The sequence below is a fragment of the Schistocerca cancellata genome, chromosome 10 (genome assembly GCF_023864275.1).
Source record: "Schistocerca cancellata isolate TAMUIC-IGC-003103 chromosome 10, iqSchCanc2.1, whole genome shotgun sequence".
NCBI lineage: Eukaryota > Metazoa > Arthropoda > Insecta > Orthoptera > Acrididae > Schistocerca > Schistocerca cancellata.
Window position 1 is genome coordinate 17680916 of NC_064635.1, and position 16025 is coordinate 17696940.

Below are 16025 nucleotides of genomic sequence, written 5' to 3' on the forward strand. Positions count from 1 at the left end.
CTGGCTAAGGTAATGAGGAAAGATGTTTTAGGTAGGGTGGCAGGTGATCGGCGTGAAAGGAAGTGCTCCATCGCAGCGAGGCCCTGGACGTGCGGGATATTTGTGTATAAGGAAGTGGCAACAATGGTTACAAGGATGGTTTCTGGGGGTAACGGATTGGGTAAGGATTCCAGGCGTTCGAGAAAGTGGTTGGTGTCTTTGATGAAGGATGGGAGACTGCATGTAATGGGTTGAAGGTGTTGATCTACGTAGGCAAAGATACGTTCTGTGGGGGCTTGGTAACCAGCTACAATGGGGCGGCCGGGATGATTGGGTTTGTGAATTTTAGGAAGAAGGTAGAAGGTAGGGGTGCGGGGTGTCGGTGGGGTCAGGAGGTTGATGGAGTCAGGTGAAAGGTTTTGTAGGGGGCCTAAGGTTCTGAGGATTCCTTGAAGCTCTGCCTGGACATCAGGAATGGGATTACCTTGGCAAACTTTGTATGTGGTGTTGTCTGAAAGCTGACGCAGTCCCCCAGCCACATACTCCCGACGATCAAGTACCACGGTCGTGGAACCCTTGTCCGCCGGAAGAATGACGATGGACCGGTCAGCCTTCAGATCACGGATAGCCTGGGCTTCAGCAGTGGTGATGTTGGGAGTAGGATTAAGGTTTTTTAAGAAGGATTGAGAGGCAAGGCTGGAAGTCAGAAATTCCTGGAAGGTTTGGAGAGGGTGATTTTGAGGAAGAGGAGGTGGGTCCCGCTGTGACGGAGGACGGAACTGTTCCAGGCAGGGTTCAATTTGGATAGTGTCTTGGGGAGTTGGATCATTAGGGGTAGGATTAGGATCATTTTTCTTCGTGGCAAAGTGATACTTCCAGCAGAGAGTACGAGTGTAGGACAGTAAATCTTTGACGAGGGCTGTTTGGTTGAATCTGGGAGTGGGGCTGAAGGTGAGGCCTTTGGATAGGACAGAGGTTTCGGATTGGGAGAGAGGTTTGGAGGAAAGGTTAACTACTGAATTAGGATGTTGTGGTGCCAGATTGTGTTGATCGGAATTTTGAGGTTTTGGAGGGAGTGGAGCTGGAAGTGGGAGATTGAGTAGATGGGAGAGACTGGGTTTGTGTGCAATGAGAGGTGGTTGAGGTTTGCTGGAAAGGTTGTGAAGGGTGAGTGAGTTGCCTTTCCGGAGGTGGGAAACCAGGAGATTGGACAGTTTTTTGAGGTGAAGGGTGGCATGCTGTTCTAATTGGCGGTTGGCCTGTAGGAGGATACTCTGAATAGCCGGTGTGGATGTGGGAGAGGAAAGATTGAGGACTTTTATTAAGGATAGGAGTTGACGGGTGTGTTCATTGGCTGAGTTGATGTGTAGGTGAAGGATTAGGTGGATATATATATATATATATATATATATATATATATATATATATATATATATATACGTGGAATGTTTCCTTCTATTATAACCACACACACACACACACACACACACACACACACACACACACACAAAATCAGTTGGTTTTACTGAGAAATTCATCAATGGAGTAGAAGGAGTTGGCCACCAATAAATCCTTTAGGCTTCTCTTAAACTGAATTTCATTGGTTGTTAAGCTTTTTATGGCTGCTGGCAAGTTATTGAAAATGTGTGTTCCTGAATAATGTTCATCTTTTTGTACAAGACTAAGTGACTTTAAATCCTTGTGAAGATTATTCTTATTTCTAGTAATGATTCCATGAATTGAGCTGTTGGTTTGAAAAAATGATACATTTTTAATGACAAATTTCATTAAGGAATAAATATATTGGGAAGTAGTTAGTATCACTAGTTCCCTAAACAACATGTCTGGTTTGTCAACAAATTCCACATTTTTATATAACCCATGGCAATTTTTAGGCAGTCTAGAGTAGTTATGCTCCCATCTTTTTCTTCTTTGTTCACAATGTCTTATTACATGACGTGACTTAATATGTGACAGTAGTGTGCTACAATGTTTGTTCTTTCAAATGAGGCATGCAACACCATTATTACTCGCAAATTCTTCACTTTCCCTCTTTAGAGACTCCAGTCTCTCGGTAAAATTGGAAGGTTATGTCTGCTTGCCCTCACAGCACCACAAGCACATATACCATCTTCCTTCAAGTCTGTCATTAGATCAACAGAAGTTAAATAATTGTCAAAGTATACTTTGAAGTTCTTTACCACCAGGGTCCCGGTTAAGCTCTTAACAACGCACTCGCCTAGATTCTTCTCCCAAGTATTACCAATTTTTCCTGTGTACAAATGAAACTGGGAAACATAACCTGATTAACTTGCTTGCATTCAGGCTGACTCTTTTAGTTGATTTGTTAGGAATGAACTGCTTTGGGAGCAATCTGCTTTTGAATCTGATTGTGCATTTATAGTTGCTTTGGCATTATGAGCAATGAATATGTGTCTCGAATTTGTATGCAAAGGTCGAATTTTATACAGTTTATCAAAATACTGATCATTTCTATTGGGCATAACCCTGTTATCTGACAAGTAAGTTAGAAAGCTACCAACCACATCTGTTTAGTGTCACGAGACATGAAATGTAAATTTTATACAATTCAGGGCATGGTAACTGTCTCACCCCCATTAGTACATAAATGGACAAAAAGGTCGTCATTTCATCTGATGTCAGCACACATCCCTGCAACCAAATGCACTAGTTACATAAAAATTAGTTTGAAATACTAGTGCATCAACCAGATACATTGGGAATGAAAGTAAAAGAAAAACTGCAAACGCACATCTGTATCACATACTATTTTTGTTGGGCCTGATGGCTGAGAAAACTGATCAACCAGAGCAGCAACAGCAATGATTGTCCAATTGTAGATTCAGTCAACTTCCTGCTGAGCAGGAGTCACAGAATCTGCAGATTCACAGTCAGTGTGAAGTTGCTCTTCTCTCATAGCCTCAAGGGCTGAAACAGTATCTCTATCTGATCTTCACGTCTGGCAGAAAAAGTAGTATCATGGTTATAAGTAGATAGTTTATACTGATCACTGTAGAAAATAAAACTAAGAGTATTTCACAATAAGGTCACTGATTTATGAAGTTATTCTGTAACGTGTCTTATTTTCAAAGATTCACACATACATAACCTCAAGATCGAAAATCATTTGCAGCACAGTGCTTTTAATTGATGAACTCTTTCTTACCTTCTATTTGTTCCAAGTTATCCTGCATTTGCCTAGAGTACGTAGTAGCTGTTTTGTCACAAGATCGCTGCATGTATCAATGATGTCACTGAATATCCAGTGAGAAATTACCTTTTGATTAGTCACAAAGAGAAAATATTATGATGGTTTCTCCAAGAAACCACTTAAACTGAAATGGTTAACAGGTGCTATTCAGTTACCACATGCAGTATGATTTCTCTCAACAGTACACCACTCCACATCTTACAGAGCAAGAGGAGTGGGCATCTTGCACTACACTATTGATCTGCATGGGCATCTGGTTTCAAACACTTTTTTGTTTTCTTCACTTTCTGGCTGGCTACAGCAGCAATTAACGCTGACATGCTCACATGCACGTGGAAATAATTTGACTACTGTCTGGATGCTTGCCATGCACTCGGTGGTGGGCACAATGAACATTTGGGAAAGGTAAATGACTGTAGAAGACATAGCCTTGTAAAATCAAATGGTGCTTTTGAAAATTAGTTTTGTAGTCCTATTCATAAACTAAAATTCGCCCGAAGCTTTTATCTTCATTCACTGTGAAATCAGATGAAACTTTCAGTATCCGCAACACATCTCATACAAACATCCTCAGTTATGTTCTTAGGAACAGGACGAACCAGATAACATGCAGAATAATAATTATTTTGTCGAGACATAAACAATAAATATCATCTTTTATTATACTGAATCATTGGCAATAATATGAAAAATACATATATAGCACAGATTCTTCAATCAAAACACACACACACACACACACACACACACAGACATTAAACATGTCAGTCTTAATTTACAATGGATGTATTGCAGTATCATTGTAACGCTTGCTCTCAACACACAGAATATTACAAAAAGCAATTACCATTATCTATTTGACAGTATATATGCTCTTTCCCCAGCAAAACATCCCATTTTAAATTTCTGCTTTACAAAAACATTCTGCAGTGTGGACTTAAAGACTATATATTATGATTCCATTAATTGTATTAAATTTGTACATTACTTAACTGCAACGGAATACATGTGAGACTGTTTACAAATGTTGCATTATCATCTTACATATACCTCATAACATATAATATTTTGTGCTTTTTTTCAACCAGTGAAGTATGCTGATAACCATTTTTTGGTACAGCACTTGCACTGGTTTTGGACAGCTCTTCATAAGAAGTAGGAACAAAAGGAGAAGGGATACACAGAAACTCCACAAAATGGTAACACATCACTCTAATCAGGAACCAGGCAACACAACACTAAAGAATGCTGGCCTGCCAGTATTCTTGTGTATTGTAACAACAACAACAAAATATACACTCACAATATGTAAGCCAGAACTGAAAATTAACAGTGTATAAGCTAAGAGAATATTCCACTGTTACATTCACTCCTGTTTCAGCTTTGGAGGAAAAAAAAGGTCAGTAACATGCCAGTTTGAACTGCAGTTTTGTCACTGTGATGAAACTACAACAAAAGCACACACACTCACATATGTCCTTTCTATAATCAAATAGAAACTTCTTCACTTCTAAGAAATTTGTGTAGGCGTATGCTGACTCAATGAGTCATCTGTAGAGAATTAGTCAATGAAAATCATTCTTTAAACCTTGCATTCATATGGGGACTTTATCCCCAAAAGTATCATAGTATTCCAATATTTCTGATGATAACATCAACAAAAAATACACAAACACAACATGTAAATAAAAATTATTAATCTTCAATATATGACTCTGAAGTGAAGTCTAGTGTTACTCTCAACACTACATGACTCCATCATGATACAAGGGCATGTTCCAGTTGCCCCTACACTATATACACGTTTTCGTAACTCTTTTCTAGGTTTACTCTTTCAAAAAAATGACGGAACTGTGAGGTTTTAAACAGTTAGGAGAAAAGGTGTGTACATAGTGTATGGGCGAATGGAGATTCACTTGGAGCTGCACAGAGGGCACTCCGAGAACAGATGTATCTGCATCAGTCCGTGCTCGCTCTGTGGCTCTATTTACAGTTTCCTGTCATTTTTGTGAATATCTTTCAAAGCAGCTTTTGCAGCAGCCGTTTTGGCTGCCTTTTTTGTTGTTCCAAATCCATAGTACACTTTCCTCTCGTCTTGTAATATTACTTCGACAGTTACTGCCAAGATATTAGGCTCACTTGTTTTTGTTGCTTCACTGGAAAGAAAAAACAAGAAGCAAGTTAAAACATTAACACATATCAAAACACAGAAGCAGTGGGTTATAAAAAAAGTTTGTCAGAAATTCCTTAATAAGTGAAACCCTAGTTGTCCTAGCTGGAGGTATCAAAAACAGCCTGAGGCCAAAAGATTCCGAGAGCTACATATAATAACTAGAAAGTGGCTGGCTGTACCAAGAAAATGATCACAAGAAGAAGGCTGCCTTATTGTTTGACATACACTGATGAACCAAAACATTATAACCACTGTCCACCAAGAAATTCAATACCACCTACATGTTACCATGTTGACCCAATTATGACAGCAACAGGCACAGGACTTTGTGACTGAACCACAGATCAATGGAAAGATGTCACTAGTCAGAAAAATTATATTTCTTATTACATCAGGTCAGGCGATTTTGGGAGACACTAGAAAATGCAAAGTCAAAAATACCAAAGCACAGATTGGCAGAGAAGAGAAATACAAGGCAATAGCAGGAAATTTTCCTACACACAAGTGCACCAATAAGAATCCAGAAAGGCTCATCAACTCCTGCAGACAATTTGACTTAAATCTAATATCAATCATTTCCAGGAAATTACAAAGGACAAAGAACACCTGGTCTTCTCCTAATACACATTTACGCTGTTATCAACTGCATCATGTGGTAATAACCAAGCAAAACCATTGCTGCTTGTCTCCGGCCTTAAGGGTCCACATTTCCCAACCATAAAAGGCGACAGAAATGCGAGTGTTTTGAGAAGCTGGATCTTTGTGCTGTTTGTTATTATTCTGTTCTGGCAGAGCTTGGTGAGCTTTTTTTATACTCATTCCCCTGACAGTGATCTGTCTACTCATCTTCACAACTTCTCGCATTGCAGATGGTCGAGTTGAGGCAGATGAAAAAATGCACAACTTCCTGTTCCTTTAATACACCTGTGATTTGGATCTGTGCTCCTTGCTCAATTATCAAGAGTTTGGACTTGTTGAGATTGATGTCCAATCAATATGTTTTACTAATGTCTTTTACTTTTGTTAGCAGCTTAGCAAGTATATCTTTGATGCTGGCTAAAAGCACAGTGTCATCAGCAAATTGGAGGTTGTTAATGGTCCTTCCACACACTGAGATGCTCTTGTCCAACTGTCAACAGTTTTCCTAATGATGTTTGGCACGGATGTTTTACAGTTCATGGATAGGATACATTTCTGTCTGACATCTTTTGATACTCTGAGGAATTCGCATGTACCAGCACTTGCTTCACAGCTGTGAAGTAATTATTACATGGAGTTCTGATCAGTGCTAAAACTCTGCAAGCAGCTGTCGTCATACCTTTTGCCCGACAAGTCACATACACAGTCAAGGGGAGGCAAAGAAAAAAAAATTTCTCACTTTTTGTTGTAGGTTGGGGATTTGTTCGAGAGTTCTTTTTCATTCAACAAAACCTGCTTCTTTGGTGGGTATGTGAGGCTGAATGTGAGGTTTCAAATTAATAAATGGAAATGTCAATTAACAAATACTGAATCATAATTTGTAATACAAAAACATCATTTCTTAATTACCATTTGCACAAAAATGTAAGTATTGCTACAAATTAAAATTTGGTACAAAAATGTGAAACATCAAATAGCACATAAAATACTTCTTCTGTTTCTACAAACTGAACAGTATTAGTGAAGTATATATTTTTTAATTTAACAAAATGGCATTTCGCATGCCTGCATCAAATTTTAATTTATTTTCATATGGCCAGTAGTAAAAAAATAAGTTATTTTTATGAAAAAGTCATTAATTACTTGATAATTAACTAACATTTATATTTGTCAATAAATACGTAATTTAAATAATTGCGATCACAGTTGTGCTCACATCAGAAAGCAGTTGCATAATGAAGAAGAGGTGGAGGATATGTTTGTTTGCTTTCTTTTAGGGCACAAAAACAGCTAGGCTCATATGTGCCCATGTAAAAACCATAAACACGAAGACAGAGAGGAGTTAAAAAATATTACGCGTCAATCCCAGTTGGCATAAGAGAAGACAGCTAAAAACAGGGATGTGCAGAAAGGTCTACAAAAAAAAACCGAGGTCCAGAACTAAATTTTAAATGGCCTTTGCCAAAACGCGATCTACAGCCCACGCATCATTAGCTACAACGGCCGATAACTCAGACAACAAACCCAAGTGGGAATGTAAACAGTTAACATGACATTCTGTCGGGAAATGGCAGACAGTTAAAACTTGGGCGCAACGTTACAAAGTGGTGGGGGAGCACGACTTAACAAATGACGATGGCGAAAAAGGCAGTGCCTAATATGCAACCCTGTTAAAATTATCTCCTCCCAGTGGGCTGGCCGAAAGGAGATCACCCGAGCTGCTGGGAGAGGCTTAATAACCTGGAGTTTATTCCCGTGAAGGGAGGACCCGTAGTGATGCCAAAGTGACACCACCTCCTGACAGACAGCAACACAGAGATTGTCACAAAAGGAATATAAGAATTAGTGGGCTGAGGTAAGAGGACTGCAGCCTTGGCAACAGTGTCAGCAGCCTCATTTCCTGTCAGGAACCCCCACAAACAGCACAGTGGCTCCATCAAGAGTGAGCAAGTGACAGCTTTCTTGGACCTGTTGCACTAAGGGATGGATGGTGTACAAGGTGGAGGACACTTTGCAGCATCACCAGTGTGCTCTCTGTCTGTCTTTCGCTTCACACTCCTTGCAACTGGCCACACAAGGGTGAGCACTACACTAGGCCGATGTTTGTGCTTCTGACACTTCCTAGTAGAACTTACAAGCTAGAAACGCTCTCTCTGTCCATTCTTGGTGTGTTTAAATGACATCCATAATGAACATTATAGTAGCTAAGTAACCTCATCATAACTAAACAACCTTGAAAACCAGTAGTAAATATTCTACGAGCATCCTGAAGGCAGACGTGACAGAAAGACATTAGCTGGAGAATCACACAGTACACTGCCCCTTGCCAATGTGCATCACATAACCACCCATCTTCTTATGTGCGCACCACTATAGTGAGATTCGAGCCAATGATTTTACAATTATAAAACTATTATGCTTCGTATGATTTTTAAGGCATAACCTCGCCATTAAAATCAGTTCTGTCTGCCCTGAACTTAAAAACCTCTTGACCTCCAGATAGATCTGATCGCATGCTCTCATTCAATAATGTTCTACAATATAAATGTTCTCAGGCAACACAGCTAAGATCAAAATAGAATTTTTTCTATAGATGTGTGCAGTAAACAGCGAGCATTGTTTTTTTATGAGAAAAAAACAAAAGTTACTAGGTCTGTTTCTTTCAACTTTTTGAGTGTTTTGTGACACTGTGAGATGGTTTGTTTTCTTCATTATCATCTAACAGTGACTGCCACATTTTCCTATATTATAGATCTCACCAACTAAACCATTATTTACTTTAAACTAAGTACTGTTCTTCAAATAAACTGGAGGATGAGACGAAACTAACATGCAAGCTTCAAATACACATACCTGAATTCTGGGCGTACTTTACATTTTTCGTACAGTTGACGAACAGCTGATTTTGGAATGGTTTCTGCAAAAATTTCTGTAAAAAAGTTATGGCAACAGTGATGAGTTATCATACAGATAAAACAAATACCTATAACTAAATAATCATATTATTTATTCTTTGTTTCCTCTTTTTTTTAGTTGCCATTTAACAATTTTTATTACAATGAATAATTCAATTAGTGCTTCCATCCAAAAGTAACATAGAAAGGTAAATTTCATCGAAAACTTCTTAAATTCTTGTGTCATTTCTACTTTGTTATATCAAGTAAGTAACACGTAAGTGGAGCAGTCATTATTGTGCATTCAAATTACATTATATTACGTCACAATTGTACACGAGTCTATTGAGACTAAGGGTGGACACCTGTGTCATATTAATGGAGCAATACACACCAACAACAATGAGCAGTTTTTTCGACATTTGGAACTTTTCTCTTTTCAACAGAAAATGCCAGATGGCCTTGCGATCTACGAGCTGCCGTAGCATTTACAGCATTTTTCCTTGTGTTATTAGCACAGTCAAAAAATGAACAAATCACATACAAACTATATAATCTTAAATAAGGGCACTGTAGGTAGCTATTAAAAAAGTGACGGCATTAGTATTTTTAGCATTCCAATAGTTTTGAAAGTCACTGTGCTTTGTTTTCTCAGACTCTTCCCACTAATATGAACACCACCCCCGCACCTCCACCCTCTTTCCCAAGTCCACCAGGCACCAGGTCAGAGCCTTGCTACACTCTAGATAATATAACAGATAGTGGTATACAAAGTTCTTGCATCAAATACGTAAATTAAAAGATACAAACATCAAAGACATTCCTCGGAAGTGTACTTACTTATTTCATTCTCCATGAGCTTGTAATAAACATTCCACACGGTCTTCAGACATTTGCCACTGTCCAGAAATATTGCACCAGCCAGAGATTCAAACAGGTCACCGAGTACTTTAGGGACATCGACAGCTTCTGCCAGAGTGTCATCCTCCTCCAAGAGCAGGAGAACCTGCAACACACATTGGCAAAAATTACTGCAGAGACTGCCGGTTGCAAAACGCCATCTGTGTCAGTAACCAATCACAGGAGCAAATTTTATTAGAGCCACAAACATTGCCAATTCAAATTACCACGATTGCCAGTAAATACAGTCATTTATGGGACACACTGCACCTACATTAACTTAAAGTAGTTGTAGAGTAGAATGTACCTGATGTGTTAATGATTAATGAAGCATTCGATACCAGTCTACTACTTAAGTACGTGAAGTGATATTTTATCTATTTATTATTTTAATCTTGGAGTTGAGAATGAGTTTTAGTAAACCAAAGCCATTACTTGTCATTTTAGAGGTGTCCCCTAACTGAAATTTTACGGCTATTATAGAAAATTTTCCTTAATGTGCCTGAATATGAGACAAGTCACGCAGGCTGGTAACTTTGAACCTGGAACTACTTATGATACCGCATCCAGGTTCACAACAATTTGTAGTACACCAAGGGGCAAGTATTTTGCTATATGATAAAGGGCTATATCCTTTTTATCTCCAGGTACTGTAGTGTTACAATTGCTGACAGTAACACTCTCATGTTTCCCACCTGAGCAACACAACATGGGCATTTATTAATTAATGTTTCACTGAATTTACATGAATTTTACTTCAATATAAACACATAACTTTGTTTCCTTTCTGTTTCAAGTGGAGTCTACAATAAAGTGACAACGTGAAACGGGGAACCTCTGTACCAGCACAAGGTTTTTTGCACTCAGGGTCACCACGATGCTTTGGGTGACAGGCAATGACAGCAAGAAGATGGGATCTGTACTGTCAAGAGGATTGTTGGCTTTTTACATCATTAATTAAATAAAAGACATAAAATAAATGATGTAATTGAGCTCCGTAATTAAACTAGTGTAAATGAGCAGTAAGCATTTTTTTATAATTGTGACAAACATAGTTTGTTCACATTGTTTAAAGAAGATCTTGTATGTATTGTACGTAGAATAGTCAAGAGATGTGTCATGTATTCAATAAACTATGATACAAGGAGATTTATTGAAAAGCCAATATAGAATTCAGCTGTTTTTTATTACACTTAAAATGAAATTATTATTAAGTTGCTTCTCGGGCATGAAATTATTCAAAAAATCAAAGTAAAAGAAGTTCTAACTGATAATCACTGAATGACAGTTATCTGTGACTTATTAATTAAAAAGGTTTTCATACAGAGAATAAATAAATATTGAAGCAGTAGGATGTTTCCTTCCTTTAATTGTTGAAAAAACCTACTATTAATGACAAAAAAACTTCAAAAATGAGAAGAAGGGCAATACAATAATTTTTTTACATCTCTACTACAAAAAAGAAATATATTCCAATTTGTGGAACTTTCTCGAACTCTTACGATGTTTGATGCAGTTAATAAAACACAATCTGAATTAATTAGCCTAAGCATGAACTGTATGGAACACCACTAGGCACAAACGTAAGTTAGAGAATGTTTTTAGCCTACTACCTAATTTGGATGACGTGAACCCTCACCCTTCCTGCCCCACACATTGTTTGCATTCATTCACTGATTAGTTGTAACACATTTGTTATGTCTCTGTTGCACTACTGAAGATGACTTTTACTGTGTAACTTTTTGCCAGAAATGTTTTGCTTGTTCACTAGCAAACTATCATCTCTTACAACAATAGTTACTTTATGATAACAATCTCACAAGACAAAAATTAATTAGACTTGATTCTTGATCATATAAAGCTGATAGGGACCTCACAAAAAATTTGAGGGAGAGTTTGATTTAATGAAAGTCTGACTGATCATAGTGAAATAAGAGATTATTGACATACGGGTGTGCCCTAAAGAAACAAAGTTAAAAAACAGAACTGCAGTTGCAATATTATTTGTATTGCTTTATAAAGGGAAGCAGAAAGTAGCTATCAGAAATTAATTGTTAAGAATTTAATTTAATTCATTATTATGGAAACTTCAATTTTAATTTTGTAAGAAATCCATGACCTATTCCTGCTCACTGACCTTCTGAGTGCTTGGTGAAGCGTGTTTTCTGTTTCTGTTGTGACCAAAGCAGAAAATACATTACTGTCTGCTTCCATTCTAACAATGTTCACTTGCAGCACTTCCAGCGACAAGTTTGCCTCTTTTGGAGTCACAGATGGAATCAACTGTTACTTCTCCTTTTATGTCGGACACGGATCATAAATTGCCAGCGGGCTTCCTAGGTAATTTATTCGTAACAAACAAGCTGTGTCACAAACATTCACACTTTGTCCACATTCCTTCTTACAAATGATGTCAGAGGCGAAATCCTTAATCTGGAGACTAACAGCGAATGACTCAATGTTCATTCTTTGAGACACGGAACTCATTCTACTGGATTCACTTCCTCCCTCTGTATAATACACTTCCAGCAATTTAATTTTTCTGTTGCAGGATTGTTGGCAGCATGGATAGCGGAATCTTGAAGTTATTGCTGCATCCTATGTTTTTCTTTTTTCTACTCCACATTCCACACTTTGAATAGCCTGCTTCTTTTCTGCACAAGTCAAACACATGTACTTCATTTTTACAATGTTTTTTGGCGCTGTAGTATGTTACGCATTTTTCAATAAACAAAGGGGGATAAGGAAGAGCTGAATGACAAAAATCATTAATCGACCATTTGACAAAAAAATTCAGAATACCAAATGCAGAGCTGTCACGGGCAGTCTATCATTACAATCACTACAACTGACCGAGTGTACCGAAGCACACAAGGTTTCTACAATTTATTGGACTTTTTTTTCTAGGGACAAGACAGAGATCGATAAAAGTGTAAATAAGTACTTGAGAATATTTACAGCTAATGTTGTTCTGTAATTTTTGAATACGGTGAATAAAATTAATTGTACCTCATCAGTGACTTTATGGTCGTGTGCCTCCTGGTACCTTACAAAGGCGTCCACTTTATGGAACAGCTCCAGAGATGAATACCTGCAATACTTGTGAATGCTGTACTTCACAGTGTAGGCTGCAAATGTATTGTTGTTAACAAGGGCCGATCGCAGGTCAGTGAGCTGCCCAGGTGTCAAATCACTGTACGTTTCAAACAAATAGCTTGTTATCAGGAAATCTGAAATCAGAGCATGAAGAATATGTTAAAGGTTATACTGTAATTCAAAAAACTTTTGTACATCTACCGTATTTACTCAAATCTAAGCTGCACCTGAGAAATGAGACTCGAAATCAAGGAAAAATATTTTCTCAAATCTAAGCCGCACCTGAAATTTGAGACTCGAAATTCAAGCGGAGGGATAAGTTTTAGGCCACACCTCCAAATCGAAACAAAGTTGGTCCATTGTAATATGAGATACAATTTAGGTCGAATAAATGACAATACAGCTACAGTAGTTTGGTTCGAGTCGTAAGCGTAGCAGTTAAGCTTTACCAGGTAGCCATTGCTATGCGTCAGGCGCTCCGTCCATATTTATACGGGTACCCTTCCTTTTTCACGTGCTTCGTCTGGTTTGAATTGATTGCTTATTTTTCTTTGATGTGATAAGTGCCGTTCTCTTTGTTATAGGTGTTTACGTCACTGTACTGTGTCATGCATTGTTTGCCGCATTCTGATAATGACTGTTTATGGCCTGTCGCCACTCGCGGCATGGCTTGCTTTTGCGCGTCCTACCGCTGCTTACAATTTTTTTTTTTAAAAAAAAGAGAGGAATCGTCTCATTAGCGAAACAATGGCAGGAGACTGCTATTTGTTGTTATTTACACTGCTGCTTTCTTTGATAATGATCAACAAATAATAGGCTGCGTATGATAGAAGATGTTCTGAATGAGAGTTTAGCGAAAATTTTTCTCGGTTTGAAAATCTTTGCAGACGCCTCTTTAGTGCATTATATTCTGCACAGAAATTAGAGTCATCTTAGACTTAAAAATCTAGTCAATTGCCGTGCTTCAATTCTGACTGTTTCTCTATTAGGCATAAGAATAATACGAAAATAAATATGACACGATACGTGTATTCTTCAGCGTTTGATGTTGTCTCACTCTAGTTTCGCAGTTTATTAGGCAGACAGGATTTAAATGAGATAGCAGCAAACACGAAACAATACATGGCAAAATGTTTATATTTGTATTATTCTTATGGTGAAGAGAATACTGCGTGTGATTCACAATTCATAAAAGTTCCTATTAGCAACCACTCAGAACGTAGAGTTGGCCATATTGACGAACATCCCAAACAGTCTTGCCAGTCGGATTTTCGTAGTACATTTAAATACTGCTACATTTGAAGATGTACAATACGGAATTTGTATTTATTTTGTTGGATAATGTATGAAAATGCAGTGGTCGATACTCGGGGCGGAGAAAAACGCTCGTCTTCTTTTTTTTTAACTTTTTTACTGACGCAGAGGTTTTGGCACCAGTATTTATCTTTGTGCCTGCAAAGCATGCCTGTGTAACGCTACATACATTCGACAGCAGAAATTAGTTGTGGTGGCACCTTCCAACATTTTTTCAGAACTTTCGCTTACTTTGCACTCGATTCTAAGCCGCAGGCGGTTTTTTGGATTACAAAAATCGGAAAAAAAAGTGCGGCTTAGATTCGAGTAAATACGGTACATTTATACTCTGCAAACCACTGTGAAATGCATGGCAGAGGGTACGTCCCATTGTACCAGTTACTAGGGTTTCTTCCAGTTCCCTTCACATATGGAGCATGGGAAGAATGACTGTCTGAATGCCTCAGTGTAAGCTGTAATTATTCTGACCTTATCCTGACGATCCCTTGGTGAGCAATACATAGGGGGTGGTAGTATATTCCTGGAGTCATCATTTAAAACTGGTTCTCAAAATTTTGTTAATACGTTTTCTACAGGTAGTTTGTATCATCTTCAAGATCCTTCCTGTTCTGTTCCTTCAGTATCTCTGTGACATTCTCCCACAGATCAAACAAACCAGTGATCATTCTTGCTGCTTTTCTCTGTATATCTTTAATATCCCCTGTTAGTCCTACTTGGTATGGGTTCCACACACTTGAGAAATATTCTAGAACTAGTTGCACACGTGATTTGCACTTGCGCAGTGGTCTACCAATAAACTGAAGTCTACTACCTGCCTTAACCACGAATGAGTCTATGAGACCATTCCATTTCGTATCCTAGAAAGTATTATACCCAGGCATTTATTTGCACAAGTTGGCCAATTCCAACAGTTATTCATCGGTATTATAGTCATAGGATACTACTATTTTATTTTATTTATTTATTTATTTTTTTTTGAAACGCACAATTTTACATTGCTGAACATTTAAAGCAGTTGCCACTCTTTGCACCACTTTGAAATGTTATCAAGATCTGACTGAATATTTTGCAGCTTCTTTCAGATATTACTTCAGTATAGATAGTTGCATCATCTGCATAACGTCTCAGGTTCCCACTAATATTATCTGCAAGATCATTAATATACATGAGGAACAAAGGTCCCAACACACTTCCCTGGGACACAACTGAGTTACTTCTACATCTGACAATGACTCTCCATCCAAAATAACATGCTGTGTCCTCCCTACCAAAATGTCCTCAAATCCTGTCACAAATTTCACTTGATACCCTATTTGATCATACTTTTGACAATAAGTATAGGTGTGGTACTGAACAAAATGTTTTTCGGAAATCGAGGAATATAGCATCTACCTGACTGCCTCGATCCAAAGCTTTCTGTATGCCACACGAGAAAAGTGTGAGTTTGGTTTCACTTGATCGATGTTTTCGGTATCCATGCTGGTTGGCACTGAGGAGCTCATTCTGCTTCAAGATACCTCATTATGTTTGAGTTCAGAATATGTCATAATATTCTACAACAAATCAGTTTCAAGGATATTGGATGGTAGTTTTATGGATCACCTCTGCTACGCTTCTTGTAGACTGGCGTGTCCTGTGCTTTTTTCCAAGAACAGGCTGCAGTTTTTTGTTTGAGGGATCTACAATAGATTGTAGTTAGAAGAGGGGTTCACTCAGCTACAAATTCAGTGTATAATCTGACAGGGATTCCACCAGGACTGAAGGTTTGTTCAATTTTAACTATTTCAGATGTTTCTCA

At 38.1% G+C, this 16025-nt stretch overlaps 1 protein-coding gene across 2 annotated transcripts in view; it reads right to left on the reverse strand.

Annotated features, from left to right (window-relative positions):
* Positions 1-3848: 3848 nt before the first annotated feature.
* LOC126106471 (endoribonuclease Dicer-like) overlaps positions 3849-16025 on the reverse strand; it is a 292820-nt gene continuing 280643 nt past the window's right edge. For both annotated transcript variants that reach the window (XM_049912758.1, XM_049912757.1), the window contains 4 exons: positions 12827-13047; positions 9758-9923; positions 8877-8952; positions 3849-5367 (listed from right to left, as the gene is read on the reverse strand). In XM_049912758.1, coding sequence (XP_049768715.1) covers positions 5199-5367; positions 8877-8952; positions 9758-9923; positions 12827-13047 — 632 coding nt within the window. In that variant the 3' untranslated portion in view covers positions 3849-5198. The remainder of the gene's footprint in view (positions 5368-8876; positions 8953-9757; positions 9924-12826; positions 13048-16025) is intronic.